This window comes from Scomber scombrus, chromosome 23 (genome assembly GCF_963691925.1).
Source record: "Scomber scombrus chromosome 23, fScoSco1.1, whole genome shotgun sequence".
Taxonomy (NCBI): domain Eukaryota; kingdom Metazoa; phylum Chordata; class Actinopteri; order Scombriformes; family Scombridae; genus Scomber; species Scomber scombrus.
Window position 1 is genome coordinate 14,604,508 of NC_084992.1, and position 15,867 is coordinate 14,620,374.

The window sequence follows — 15,867 nt, forward strand, 5'->3', positions numbered from 1 at the left end:
CAAACAAATGAATCAAAGTATCAAAGCAATTTGAGGTTAAGCACAGGTGAGCATACTTTTAAATGACCAAAGGTTAGACGACCTCGTTGACCTCATAGTCGAGGTTGGACTGTATACAAGACAAATGCTGCACTGCTTCAAGTTGTGCAAATGAATATCATAAAATTTAGAGTTCAATATGTTCATGGTGCATGTATACAACAGCCAGAGAAGACATGAAAAACATGAAGACAGCAAAATCATTATAAAACTGAATAAAACTCACTGATCAAACACATCACCAGCATGCTCTTTGTACACATGTGCACTTGTGCATGCTGTTAGAACAGATAAAACAAAGAAGGTTCAAGAAAAAGACACCACGCAGTTAAAGCTGCTTGAGGGAGAAGGCAGAGCTAATCCATGGTTATCAACACCTTTAAGCCTGCAGACTTCAGAGCCATTTGCAACCCCCCCCCCCCATTTCTACTTCGCCTTCTCTTTTCATTGGCACACCAAGGTGCTTGTGTTTCCACCTGAATCCGTGACAGAATGCCTGCGAGTGGCAGTGCAGTAATGGTTTCCAGGGAGACAGCAAAAGCAATGCTCCTAGATGTAGAGGGATACAATGCGTTACGCCCCATTTCTGCTCACAGGCACAAGCCACTGACTCCTCTATCCAGCAAGCTTCTACTTGAACCTGTGTTTACCACATCATCTCAGGCAAGAGGAACTGTGGAAGCTGGTGTAAGTAATCCTAACATTTACATTCATTTTGCAACAGTTTTACATATTTCAGTACAATTTGTATGGAGGAATTGCCATAATATGACTATTATTAATTAACGGCAATCAATTGAAACTAACTGCAGCTGATAACTACTGTTAAGTCGATGTTCTATAAAACCCATTTACAGTATACTTGTTAGCTGCATACTATTATATCATTCTGAACATTCTGAAAAGGCATTTGATTCAGGGAACTTGATAGCTGCTGTACTCCAGTGACAGCGCCTCTATGAATATTCAATGTTCTTTTCACCAGGTTAGACTGTGTAAGATGCAAACAATATTTTTATAAGAAAGAAAATAATCCATTCATCTCACTTTGTAAAATTGAGCTGCTGACAAAACTGAAACTGAACTAGTCCAAATCAACCAACAGAAACCTTGAGTAGCATGCAGGAAATTTAGTCAGAACAATGAGTCTCATCAAAGCAAAATTGAGTCTTTCAGTCTACCTCAACAACACACAATCCTGGACAACACACACAACATTTCCTTTCAAAGGCAGGGCAGCTGGTGTCATTTTTGTATGAATATTTACAGTGCAATGTTAACTTACAGGGCTTAGTGATCAAAGCAAAGAAAGGATGTCAACAGTTTTCTAAATGAGTTTTTAAATGAGCAGCTAGGGTCAAAGCACTAACATGAAATCAGAGTGGCCTCTGTGAAAAGCAGAATGATTCTGAGCCGCACAAAGAAAAAAACTGTTTTCTCAGCTAAAGAAAGGATTACAATTTTAAAATTGCAATTAAAAAAAACATCCAAAAGTTACTGGGGGGAAAAGTTAAAAGCAAGCACTTACTAACGAAAGACACATTTCGCGTTCAGTGTCGTCTCTTTTGCTCTATACATTTGTCTATCATTCTAATCCTTTAGAGTTTAAATAAAGTCTAATCTTCCTTCTGGCATAATATTGATTTGTTGCAAGTGAGGAAAGCCGATAGTGTTTTGTTGCAGGTGCAGAGAGACAAACAACATGTCACGAGTAGGCAACAATAACAAACAAAACAGTGTCATATTGGGTTGAGTTTTACATTATGTGGAAAATGTCTGGAAATATGAAACATGGTTTAATAAGAACATTTTATTTTTTAAGGATGAAGTTGGCAAGCATAAAGCTAACAATTGCATATGATGCTGCATGATGAAGCCAGCTCTATCAGCACAGCCTCTCCAGAGTCTTTCTATAAAAACATGATTGGCATTATTTGACTGCTCTCATTGCGTGTCCTCCTCTACTCCAGCATTGCCATTAAAAAACAAAAAGAAACATGTTGTTATGTATGTTTTTTATTTCCCAAAAGACAGCTCTTCCATCTCAGTGTTGTGCTACTCTTTCTCTGCACCATGCAGTCATTATAGTGATTTTGTTTCATGCAGGCAAGTGGAAGAGGCACATAAGTGGAAGTGGCGGAAACTGGCAAGCAGGCTCTGCCAAACAGCCTCAGGCTGGCGTGAAACAAAAAACAAGTGCTTCAATGCCCCCTAGTGATGAATAATGATAATGCCACAGGAGATACCCCATATGTTAAATATTTCACCTCACAAATTTGTATGTATAAATACATACACCACACACACAATACGTTCTCAAAAGCATTTAAAACCAAAACTATCTTGACATCAAAACGGTATTCCATTATTGCCTAACTTGCAAAAAAATATGCTGGGAAAAAGTAGCTATTTTCACCAAAGCACCCCGCAGCTTTCTCTCTGTCCTCTATTAAGCCATCCTCTCAAGACTGAAAATTTGGCAAATCTTCAGAATAGACTCCACCCTACTGCTACATGTCTTCAGCCTGCTCATATTTAGGATTCCACCGACCTCACAGGGTCCTATTTTTTAAATCTTCCGAAGCAATCAGATTTCACACTTTCTTCTGCCCCAAGTAAGAGGGCCTCTACCCATAATCCTGTTCCTACTGCTTGTCAGGATGACAACAAGAACAGAAGCCTGTGGGCTGTGTGTGTGTGTGTGTGTGTGTGTGTGTGTGTGTGTGTGTGTGTGTGTGTGTGTGTGTGTGTGTGTGTGTGTGTGTGTGTGTGTGTGTGTGTGTGTGTGTGTGTGTGTGTGTGTGTGTGTGTGTGTGGGGCACGGTGGTCTGCTGAAGTAATATAGACAACATAATCTGAAAAGAGGTTGAGGAAGAAATTAGGTGGGGAGAGTAAGAAAGAATACACATGAAAAAAGAACAAATGTGACACAAAGGAAACTGGCTGACATAAAAATATACCAGTCGCAACTCTAACCACAGATTTGTCAATCTCCTTCTTAAGGAGGACAAGGATAAACTATCATTTACCTTTCACTCACAACAGGAGATCTAGACAGCATGAAATAAATAAAATAAAAAATAATATAAAGTTGCAACTTAAAGCTGAAAAGGCATTATTTTCCAAACATTGTTGTCTCCCCCTAAGCTGTAAGTTAGAGAAACCAAGCAGTGAATACATTTTATCCAAACAGCAGTCAAGCAAGCTGTACACTACACAGGAGAATGAATACCACTATAATATCACTGAGCAAACATACATTCCAAACATTTGACAAGCAACCACCATCACTAAGCCAAGGATAGTTCAGCTCCTCCAATGGCCACGAGACACTTCCTCCAGGAAAGCTACACATGTTCCTATTGGACTCAACTCAGCACAATTCTATCAAAGTCAACTGGAGAAAAAAAGATTGAACTGCTTTAACTCAAATCTGCACTTAGTTACATTCACGCTCTGTCATTTTGGATTGTTTGAAAGAGCAAATGTAGGGCTGCAGCTATTGGCATTAGCAATTATGGTGAGAAAACCTTTAATGTTCCATACTGTACGTAGAATTGTGAAGCAGTATACATGTATTAATTATTCTTTTATTGTCACTGAGTGAACAGATGATAACTTTAAAGATGAGACCTTCCCTGATTTTCTCAGTTGCCTGTAACAGCCTGTGGACTGATCTCTATTTGAATTACCCCAGGACGGATTTTCACTAAAATTCAAAATCCAAATGCCTTCACTCTCTCCCACTAATGTCAACAAACAGCCAGCATAATGACACAACACAAATGGTGCCCCACTAGATGGGGATGCTTACTTTTGAGTGATTTCACCGATTGCCTATTATGGGCTGCAAAAAATTTAAAATTCGAAAATATAGACCTGCCTTCCAAAGAAGAAAAAAAGCCACCTGCCTCACTCTGCTCACTGTGGCAGTCATGTTGATGAACTCTGAAGCATAACATTTTGGAAATTCCACCGAGTTATTATGTGGTGCACACCTCCAACACGTAAACTACTTATTTTACTTTGCTATGCTGTGTAATGGAAAATCACTCAGAGCGTGCTAGTTCCACTTGAATCATGGCTCAGCGTGACTACATCCAAGACAATGGAAAAAAGTTAGGAGAGCTCAAGCAGTTTGCATGGAGCAGATGACCATATATAGAAATCCATCATGGGCTGACGTCAGCTAAGGTTGAAATTTAAATCTTTTGGAAAAAGCATTCAAAGCAGGCTGAAACATGCTTTTTGCTAACAGTGATTACTTCTACATACATTCACCTCATTATTTGACACTAGAATACAAAGTGACACAGTGGGCTACATTAATTAACCCATAAGGAATTCACTGTATTGGAGAGTTTAAGGGGTCAATTTACAGTTTGCACTTTCAAATATTGGGACATGGTTTTCTGAGGCAGTGCAAGTCTTAAAGACTGTGTAAAGTGAATTCAGACATTTTCTTCTAAACACATTACATAGGTCATAAATGTATAACTAAAAAAGGTGTAAAAAGCATTTCAACCATTTAGATTTGAATTGTGGAGCTAGGCTTCACAAACAGTGTTCAGGATTTAGTGGGCGGGTCTGAAAATCACTGCCGCGTAAACCCGCCCCTGCTGCTGAAGGTATAAATACATTCACTAAAAATAAATAAATACACTACTACTACAATCTCTACAGTTAGCCAGTTAGCTCAGTTAGCTGAGTTAGCCGCCGAGCTAGCAGCTGAGTTAGCAGCAGAAAGCTCTCAGACATAGCGTCCATGTTTCTGGTAGAGGTGGTGACTTTGATTGACACATTTTGGTTTTTACACAACAAGCCTGATTTCATATATTTGGCGATTTTTTTAATCATTCAAATTTGGCAGGGTGGTTAACAACACACTTTTCTGTGGTATGTCAAACTCAGAACACGTATTTATTCTTACTTTAGACAGACTTTAAATGACCATATTTCAATTGTGTTTCATTCACTGTTAGAGATGTCCCCTGACCTATAAGGAAGGCAAGGCAAGGCAGTTTTATTTATATAGCGCATTTCATACACAGTGGCAACTCAATTTGCTTTACATAAAACAAACATTTAACCGAAAAAATTGGAAAATAAAACAAAAACATAAAAACATGGAATTTGAGAAATAAAAATAAACCCAATTATAGTAAACACATACTGAACTCTGGGCTCCACTATCTGACCTGAGTCAGTAGATCTCAGAGTCCTACTGGGTTTGTATTCTACTAACATGTCATTCATGTATTCTGGACCTAAACCATTCAGTGATTTGTAGACCAGTAGCAGAACTTTAAAATCTATTCTATAGCTGACTGGGAGCCAGTGTAAAGACTTTAGAACTGGAGTAATGTGCTCTGATCTCTTTGTTCTGGTCAAAACTCGAGCTGCAGCGTTCTGAATGAGCTGCAGTTGTTTAATGCTTTTTTGTGGGAGTCCAGTCAGAAGACCGTTACAGTAGTCGAGTCTACTGGAGATGAAAGCATGAATCAACTTCTCCTGGTCTGTTTGAGACATAAAACCCTTCACTCTGGATATGTTCTTAAGCTGATAGAAGGCTGTTTTGGTGATTGATTTGGAAGACAACATTACAAGCTGAAGTTTTTTAATTAAACAGTTAACTAACCCTCCTAGTCTGAGGTTATTTTAGTTGAGTTTTTTTGTTGGGTTTTTGTGTTGGTTGTTTTTTCACACAAAAAAGGTATCAAACAGAATGACTCACCAATGGCGGGAAACGCTGATTTGAGGCATCCTTACTATGGTGTCTTCTATTTCTTAGAGGGTCATGTCCTGCTGAACTATCTTTTCCAGGACTCTTTGAGGACTCCATCACCAACATATTCGACCATAAAGTGAATAGTGTTCGTCTCCTTTTACTTTTGTTAAGTTTTAAACGACTTATTGGGCGATTTAATGTTATCGTTGGCATCTTCTTTGCAGCAGCACTGTCACCAGGTGTTGCTCATTAGGAGGGCGGCGCGTCACACAGGTGAGTTTTAAATGCTGCGTTCAGGAACAGCTCGTGAATTTCCCTTCCCCCACAGTTTCAATTTCTTAACTTCAATACATATATACATGTTTTTATTATTTGCTTTGTTTTGTCAGTAACAGTTCCGAAGAATAAATATCAATGCCAGATGTATTTAATAAAACAAAATACGACCTATTCCAATAAATGCAGTTGAATTTCATTACACTCTTCAACCTTAATTTCCCAAATAGGCAGTATACTGCCAGCTGTGGCCGGAAGCTGTATTACAACGTTAATGAGGAATGACGGACAACCTCCAGCCTTCAGTCCTGAATCATGACTACAAGAAAAGAAGCCTGGCATCTTTTTAATCCTTTAAGTTTCAACATTCGAGTAGCAAACAATATCAGAAGCATGGCATATTGTTTCACTTCGTGTTGCATTAGGAATTTTTGTTAAGAAGCTTCCTAATGCCACATCTTGTCAGTATTCATAGAAACAACATTGTTAGTTTGTGTAAACTATGATATCATTGAAGATTTTTCCTGACCACATTTAAGGGCATCCAAGCTAAACACAAATTTTATATTAAGTATAAAGTACCTCACTGTCCTTATTACATTCCTCCTAAATGTATTTTAAACAATACAATGGAATTAAGAAAGATAATCAACCAGATAAAGAGCCAGAAAAAACAACTACAAGTGGATTTTTTAAACAGTCGATTTAAAGGAATCCTGAAAAACAAGAGGAGGTTGCCTGAAAAAAAGCAGTATGAGAAGAAGAGACAGTGCAGAGCAAGGGCAGGAGAAAAAATTTAGTAAGAGGGGAAAAACTGAGGTAAGTTGACGGAGTGAGAAAATCTTACGGATGAGGGATGTGAGTGAGCTTGAGGGTCAGTTTGCCAGCAAGAGAGACCGAAACAGAGAGAGAGAGCGTGCAAAGGGAGGAGAAACGAGAAAACAGAAGTCTGACTCTGACAGTGGAGCACTGAGCTCAGCGGATGGCCCCTAATGAAGTAGGGCAGCTGCAGAGGAGGAGCACACACTGACAGGCTGAGTCCCACTCTGACGGATGGTGGAGAGGACACACGCACACACACACACAAAAGCAGACAGCTAAGATTTAAGCATACCAAAACTGTGATAGACATGCCGTGCAATGAGGACATTGTCAGGATTCTCAGAATACATTGTATGGTATGAAATTTTCATTTTCCTCCTCCAGTGAACATTGGAAGATTGAATTATTTTCTGGTCTCAGGTTGGTATTGAATAAATCACCAACTACCCTTAATGATATTTCTGATTTGTCTTTCTACAATGAAATGTCAACAAATAGTTTATGATTTATTTATCTATTCTAAGCCAGCAATGTCATTACCATTTTGGTCAGGTACTTGTTTCATCATGTTTCCACACCTTCATGTCTTTTTGAGTAACGTACCTTAGATATTTTCAGCATTGTTGAAGGCTAAGTCAAATCGTGAAATATCTCTAGTTGATCATCTTCTTTGTCATACCCCTGGAGAATGAAGACATGTTGAGGTCTGATGTTAAATGAAATACACTTTCCACTACTTTTGTGTAGTAATGCTACATTAAAATTGGCAAACATAGATAACTTGAAATGATGAAGTTCAAAAGTTATAGTGTTTCTATATAGTTATAGTGTGTCTTGTGGGTGTCTATATTAGGTTGCACATTTTATTGTGGTTGCAAAGTGCTCTACTTCCCTCTTGAGGATGAAGCAAGTATTATTTACTTTTTGGATAGATTCATCAAGATAAAGGAATGTCATGCTACAGGAGAGCCTTACATCAACAAAAAATCTGAATTATTTAAATTGATGGCCATTCAAAAAACTGCAGTTGAGACACTGGAAGGAATTCATAAATATGCCTGCCTGGCCAGATGATATAATAAGCTCCCAATATCCCTGAATATTAATCTTAGTTCTACATTATTACATTGCCCATGAGTGCAAATGGAATAAAGTTGAATCCATGGTTGTAAATTATTAAACTAGTAGTAATGTAGACACTACCTTACATCCTTGGAAAGTTGGAACTACGTTGATCACTGATGCTTCAGTGTTAATGTGAAGCAGAATAACTACATGCTGATTTACATGCTGGGGATTTTTCTTGAACATCAACCACTTCATCATAGGTGCATTAAAAACAAACAACAGCAGGTGGCGGCAAAACACCAGCTTTTCTAACATTTGTTAGATCGGCTCATCTGTAGTTTCACATGAACATTCACTTTTTTTTCACTTAAAACAATGCTTTTAATCACTCTATACTTTCAGTCCAGATTTTCCTCATACCTAAGATAATATCAATGCTGATCTTAGACCAACTTTGTGTTCATGAATGCAGAACAGTTTGAGACAGAGATATGGTTAAATAAAATTGTTTATTTAACAATTTTTAATCAATAAAAATAAAATAAAATGTTACAAAAAATCTCAGAATCAAAGAATTGTACAAATCATGGCTCCAATTAAATCTTCTCTTGACATAGAAAAATACAAAAGGCACTGTGCATTAAAGTCTGCTTCATATAGAAAACATTTTGAACCAAAAAATAGTACACTACAGTCATTTACAAGAATAATAACCCCCCCCCCTAAAGAAAAGCAAGCCCTGTCCATTTCTTGATGACACTTTTACATCCTGACATGTCCATTGCATACCAGTGCAGACTTACTGCTAATAGGAGCTATTTTTAAGAAACAGGAAAGATAACTAAGAAGTTCATCAATTTTGCTGAAGACAAAAAAGGAAGCTTAAAACTATACGTGTGAAATGAGAAATGATCAATCAGAAATACAGTGCAAAGACATAAAGCTGTTAATATGTAGGGATGACAGGATGTGTGCATGTGAGAAGTAAGGGATGTGCCTTAAGTTAATGTGTCACGTACTTTTCTACCAATTAGCATTTAACATATGTACCCACCGACATTTAGCCCATGGACACCCACAATGGGAATCATTGTTGTTTTGGCTTATTAGACCTCCGCTGGTGGACATTTGACTTGAGACCTTCGTGTAGGTCATTAAACCCCATGTACCAACAAGAATCCAAGGTTGCAAGTTGCCTCGCCTTTACAGTCCCGAGAAGAGTTCTCATTAGCCAGAAACCTTTGTGAGTGTCCTGAGGCTTCATATTCACACGGATCCTTGGGATCCATTTTTAAGTCATGCCAGGAATGCCCAATAAGTAGCACAACTTTCCAAAATCTGCAAAAAACACGTTTTATATTACTAGAACCTCTGGTGTTCTTTAAAACCCACTGAAAGGTAGGTTTATCATGTCAAAACCACTTCATAACACTGAAATTGTAGAAGCTCAACAAATATAAAGATTTACATATAGTGAGAGAAAGTAGAACTGCAAAAAAAAGCTTATATCTTCAGGTGGATTTCTCTTAATGTCTTGTGTGGTAACATGTTTCTTTGTGACACATTCTTAACTCAACTAACCCTTTTGAATTCCAAACATCCAAACATGATCAACAGCGAAATGTCATAGGTATGTTTCTTTATGTACCTTTCTGGTGCTCTCTACTGTGCAAATTCAATATTCATTCAAGGCTTTTAGTAGCTCATACCAAAACAGCAAGATCACTGTTAAGGACCACTGCAATTCTGTTTACAATGTCTCAGGAACAATCTCTTTGGCATTCAAATTGATGACCAACTTTAAGTCATCACAAGTATACATACAATCAAAGACACATCCCTGTAAGAAATATTCAATCTATTTAGCAGTTCCTTTTTGCATCCAGTCATTGGTTCATACAATGTCCATTGATGCTTTTGCTAAAATCATAGGAAACCATGCTCATCAAGTCCTTTTGGAGTAACTGGATTCCATTTTGCAGTAGTCTTTGTCGTAGAGTAGCCTGCAAAACAAAAGCCAGTGAGTGAATCAATGAAAACATTCAAAAAAAGGGCAAAAATATGTCACTCAAATACTTGTTATAGTCTTGGTACTGATATACTGTGCGACTGGATACCTGATTCTGATCTGCTTTTGGAGGGCTCTGGTGGCTTAACATCTGGTACAGGGAGCCCCCTCCCTTCTACATCACTCTCCCCTGATGACGTATGTTCCTCTACTTTCATGTACAAGGCGGGCCTCTTATGGTACTTGGCCCGGTAAGTGTCTGTCATACAGTTATCCACAGAAAAGTAAGTGGTGGGAAAAGTGGGAAGAACCATATCCGTCACGGAAGCAGAGTCTGTACCATCACTGTTGCTGGGCTTTGGACTGGGTAACCTGTCGTCACTCTCGCTGGCTGACAGATCGTTCCTGTCCTGGTCTGATGACCCAGACTTTGAGCTGGCATCGGATGAAAACCTGTTCTCAGCAGGTGTCTCAATCCACCTACGAAGGGTAGTGTGTGAGAGTGGGGACACGCCATTTTTGGTTTCGGTGCGGGGACTCAACCGCACTGCCGCCTCTGGCGGCTGAGGGTGAACGTCAGATGGGTCAACATGACTGTTGCCGAAGGTCTTTGGGGGTAAAGGTGGAGGGTAGTTGTGCAGGAAAGGGTCTATGTGGGCCATAGTACCAGTCTCTTCTTGTTCAGAGAAGGGTCCAGCAAGGTCATCTGAGCTATTGCACTCAGAACTGCTGGTCTTTGTTAAATAAGGAGGCATGGGGCTCACAGGACTGCCATCCACATTTTCCTCTTGTTCACTGTCAAGGCCATTGTCATTTTCCAAGATTCCGGGAGTGTATCGGAAAGCTCGACTTCTGTAAAAGTGCACAAAACAAACAAACATCAGTATTTTACATGCCCTTGTGACAACGGACTCCTGTTTTTATTATGCAGTATTCTTGTTTTACCTTTTTATTAGCTGACTAGGCAGGATGTTTGCGTCTTGCAGGTCTGGAGATTTTCTTCCATGTTCACCTAGAAAATAATGAAAGCTCATCAGCACTTTATACCACAAGATACTAATTTGTGAACTCATGATCATCACTACCAGATGCTCAAAAATAGAGCTTAATAACATCTGTCATGGATTTCTATTTGAATGCGGCTACTTTTTTTTCCTTTTTTATTTCTGTGTCTCTCCAGCAAAGACATGTTACCTAACAGGGGTCATGGTGAGGCCCTTTGCCTGGTGCTGGGAGAGGAAGTATCAAAGCAGCTAGTCTGGCAGAGCGCCCTCAGGCCCCCTGTGTACCACTCTGACTGTCTGATCCAGCCAAAGAGCGTGGCCCCTCAAAGGGAAACTGGGTTCATATCCAGGCCCTCTTAGCTTTGAGTTAATAGTCCTAATGAAACCATAAGGACCCGGGATGGGCAGATTTAGAAGTTGCCAAATACACAATCTAATGAAAAGAGAGTAAAAATCTATCCACCCAACAAGGTCAATCAGGGTATGGAGTAATGTCAATGAATTATACTGCAGTAATTTGGGGATAATAGCTGATTTCACCCATTAGATCAACACAAACACATGTTTAAAAACATGTCCCTGGGTGGTGGGGGTGGTGGTGTGGAGCTTAGCCAAGTTAGCAGGGTGGGTGTGATTTACAAGGCCTGAGACAGACAACAGCTGACTAACAGGACAAGGAAGAGAGTGAATGGCTAAGGACCATCTGTGATGTGTCAGCATACCCTCTTTTTTTCTGTGCTCTCTCAAAGCATTACTGGCTAAATCCTTTGTGCTGGCATGCAATTACGCCGGGGTCAGACTCCAGACTCCAGATCCCCTCCACAACACTATTGCATTTTTAAGCCGCTAAGTCCATGTGGCAATTCACAATTTGATGCTGCTGATCTGCAATGTTGGCAAGCAAGTGTAACAATATCATTCTCAAAACTAAAAAGGGATGCAGTTTACAAGTCTTTCTCCTGAAAAAAATCCCTACATCTTTATGGTCATGTGCACGGTTGCCGATAGAGAAAGCAGCTGGATAACAAAAGGGCAAGGAGACTGTGATGTTGGGTCACCAGATTGTCTGATACTGTTCAAATCAAACCTTTTTCTGACAACAGCTATCAAATAATCACCATGATTCTATCTGAACTTAACGTTTCGATTCCTCAGGTTCAGGGTCTGTCTGATATCCAAAGAACATTAATTACAGTGGAATTTTGGGATCACTGCTGTAGCTGCAAATGCCAGGAAAGCAGATGTACTCAAGGTGTCCTGCTGTTTACATGGCCTACTGCACTTGCCTGGGAAACTGTCCATGTACTCTGATTGCAAGGATTAGACTGTGGTTCAGTTGCATTCAATGTACTAAATAAACTGCACAACATGGTGTACAATAAAATTTCCCTCACATTCATATGTATAAAGTGAGGTTGTTATAAAGTAATAAGTGAAGTGAAGCCATCTCATGTGCTTATGCAAGTTTTTCTGCACTTGCAAAATGTATGGCTGATTTATTGAGACCCTTGCTGTGTTTGCTACCGTATATTCAGCTTTAAAACAGCGGTGAGTATAAAGATGTACTCTCCCGATGTAAATCACTGACACACCTGTTTCAGATCCCATTTCAGCTTAAAGGATTACTCTGCAAAAGTTCAGGAGAGACACCTGTTTGGGAGCTGCTGTTCTCCACTAAAAGGTTATTCATGACATTTATCTGAGGGGAACAGAGACTTTATTTTACATCCTTTCAATTATTCAAACTGCCAGAGTGTGAAACTCCCAGAGGAAATAGAAAATGTGCATTTATGCAGACCATGAAAGCACACCCTAACTAGGTTTTGAGAAATCATACATACTAAATTTCTTGACATCTCTTTGAAGTTAAGTTGATGTGACCAAAACAAAAACAAAAACTACTACCAATTTCTGTTCTAAGGCTGTCAAGTAAACATTTGTAGGTTTTCTGCGTCCTGCTTTCTGGGGTATTTTAATTCTTGAACATCAATCAGCATCGCATGCATATTTGCAGTTCAGCTTTTCATGAAGACGTGAATTGTGAGGGGAGGAAAAATGAGCCCTGCAAAAATGTCAAGTTTTCATCTGATTTAAACTGAATCTCCTCCACACAAAAAAAGAAAGAAACGTTTAGTAGAGCTTTTGTTTGCGTGTGTTGATGTGGCGCAGGCAGGGGAACATTAAGCCACAATATAAATGTGTACTCATCCCATGGCATTAACACTTTGGTTATCGCATCAGTCGCTGTCTTGTAGAGTGGCATCAACAAGCTGACTAAGCAGAGGAGTATTACAGCTCTCAACACACTAACTCATGGACAGACAGAAGATGTTTGCAACAAATAACATATCCATTTAATCAGATAAAGGATAAAATACTCCATTTATCTTTTTCTGAAACGTGCATCAGGAGCATTGTGTCACAAAGGCAGAGGCATGCAATTGTGCAAGCATAGTTTAACACCATCTTAGGATAATATTTGTGTCAAACCTGAGGTGTCAGTGCAAGTACATGGCTACTACGGTCAAGTGCAAACAGAGCCCTAAAAGCTTCTTAAGTGTGTTTCTATGGAGTCTCAATGAGGTGTGCAGGAGCCACCGGAGACAATCAGGGTAAATTGAGCAAAGGCATGATTTACTGTCTGCATAGCAGGTTAAAGTGTACAGAATTCCCACCCGTCTCTGTGGCAGCCGTGACCTTTCACGCCATTAAAGACAGGATGTTCTGCTACCACTTCCATTTCAGCATGATGTAGCTCAATGAGGTTTATTTGCAACAAGGACAAAGGATTGTCATTAAGGCGACCAAGAAGGCCCTGATCTAGACATTACGTCCTTTCCTTTGATGCAACAAATGATCTACAGCATAAGAGTAAATGCATGTGGTCAAAATGTCAACTGTGCTCCTCGCAACCCCCCTCCCCTCCCACATGAATGTGCTTTTAGAAAGGATTTTGGACTTTAATGGACTACTAGAATCTGCTCAGGCTTCTCTGCAACTGCAGCTCACGCCAGACTACCACAGCTGAACTCAGGCCAAATTGACTTTGGACACATTTACTGCAGTTTGTCAATACAATTTGCAGACAGCACGGCGTAAATATCCTATACTGATTTTAAAATAGTTACAATAGAAAAGACCTCAAAAGGCCCTATCAGAGACTTAGCCATATACATTGACATTTTGACCGGTCTATCAATAAACAAGTCAGCATTTCAAGGCGCTTATCAAATTAGCCGACACTAACTCAACAGCAAAGATGGAGATTTATAGTAGTTGACTTTTCAAATATGAAAAGAAAAAAGAAAAAACTTTTAAGATTTTAAAAATCCAAGAGGAGGCATGTGAATGATCCTGGTTAAGTGTGATATACACTGTCATATCTCTTTAAAAGGCACTAGGGGGCAAATAACCTGAGTAAATGAATGCACAAATTAATGCTTTCCTCATAATCTAAGGTTAATTTACCCAAACTATTTCCAAATTAATATGTAAAAAATGGAGGTTTGTGTAATCAATAACAAACACAGCATTACCAAATAAAGACCAGGGCAAATCCCAATCAAAAGGCATATATTCAGCAGTGAAAACATGACCATGCCTCAGACATGTTTGACTCTTTGCCGATGTGTGCAGATGCTCACAGGCCACTATCAAGACCACCTAAACACTACACGTTTCTGCTTCTGTTTTCCAAACTCACCAAACTCATTTAAAAGCTGTTTGCAGCTCTGAATAAAACTCAGTAGCTAGAAATTCACAATTATATCTTTGCTGTTTTTGATGCCTTCCTTTGAAGCTCTTTGGGACCTTGAAATTGTTAGAGTGCTACAAAAAAAGGCATTTTATTTGCCTCATGTTTGAATACCACCTTCTGACAGGCCCAGTCATGGTATTTTCTGCCCGGCTGAGCACAGCTGGGTAGCCCCTACAAGCTCACTCATCTCCCCCTCTTATTCAGGATTAAGTCTGTGTCTTCCTGTTGAGAGAATTAGTAAGGCTTTTTTTTCCCTCCAAGATATTTGTGAAATTATAAGATTTTTTTTCTCGATAGTCAGAGTGTGCTAGATAAAGCCTGTGAAGGGTGTCCTGTCAACAAACTCCCAGTGTTATTCAGGCCATCTATTCTCCTTGCATATATTCGCTTATCTTTTTTTTTTTTTTTTTTTTTTAACAGATATATATTATTCCCCAAATCTTGTATCCCCATTGATCCAGAAGATGTTGTGTTTACTGCTACACGAAAATATCATTCACTGCAGTTAAAAATTAATAAAATTCTCAAGGTTCTTATTTCACTATTTTCCATTTGTCCTTTTATTTAATGTGCAACTACGGACAAGCAAAATAATGCCTAACCAGGATTTTAAATATTTCCTTCAGCCTTGAGTGAGACATGAATTTAATTTGAAAAACATGTCAAAAACGAGTGAGCTTTGCTAGATTTTTTACAGCATAATACAGTTTCAAGATACAAAACCTGTTGTCTACTTGGTTTGATTTTTTTTCTTTATGCCCATGTACATTTTTCTACGTGCTGCATGACATAAACTGTACTCAGGAAAAAAAGGTCAAGGCCAGTCAGTGTGGAACTGGAGCACACTTGTTTCCCATACAGTATCCCTTCAATCAGGCTGTGACCTTAACACAACTGATGGAACAATAAATCAAGGAAATTGCTGAGTACTATCTTAATGTTTCAGATCCTTACAGCAAACGGAAGTCTGCAGAGGAAATTTTTTTAATGTCAGGGCCAAGCTTGGTGAAAGACTTCAATTGGTGACTCATTTCAACAATGTAATAATCCTGGATCCAGTGGTTTCATTAAATAAGAAAGGTAAATAACTGGCTTAAAAACTATAAAAGGTAACACAACAAATCAGAACTAGAGCATGGTTTTAATTCTAGCTTTGTCAGGAGGA

At 39.0% G+C, this 15,867-nt stretch overlaps 1 protein-coding gene across 1 annotated transcript in view; it reads right to left on the reverse strand.

Moving 5' to 3' along the window:
• Positions 1-8,518: 8,518 nt before the first annotated feature.
• Positions 8,519-15,867, reverse strand: part of LOC134005983 (inactive ubiquitin carboxyl-terminal hydrolase 53-like) — a 32,576-nt gene continuing 25,227 nt past the window's right edge. Inside the window, exons 15-17 of the mRNA XM_062445029.1 lie at positions 10,887-10,953; positions 10,051-10,793; positions 8,519-9,936 (exon numbers count right to left, since the gene is read on the reverse strand). Of these exons, the coding sequence (XP_062301013.1) occupies positions 9,860-9,936; positions 10,051-10,793; positions 10,887-10,953 (887 nt within the window). The 3' untranslated portion in view covers positions 8,519-9,859. The remainder of the gene's footprint in view (positions 9,937-10,050; positions 10,794-10,886; positions 10,954-15,867) is intronic.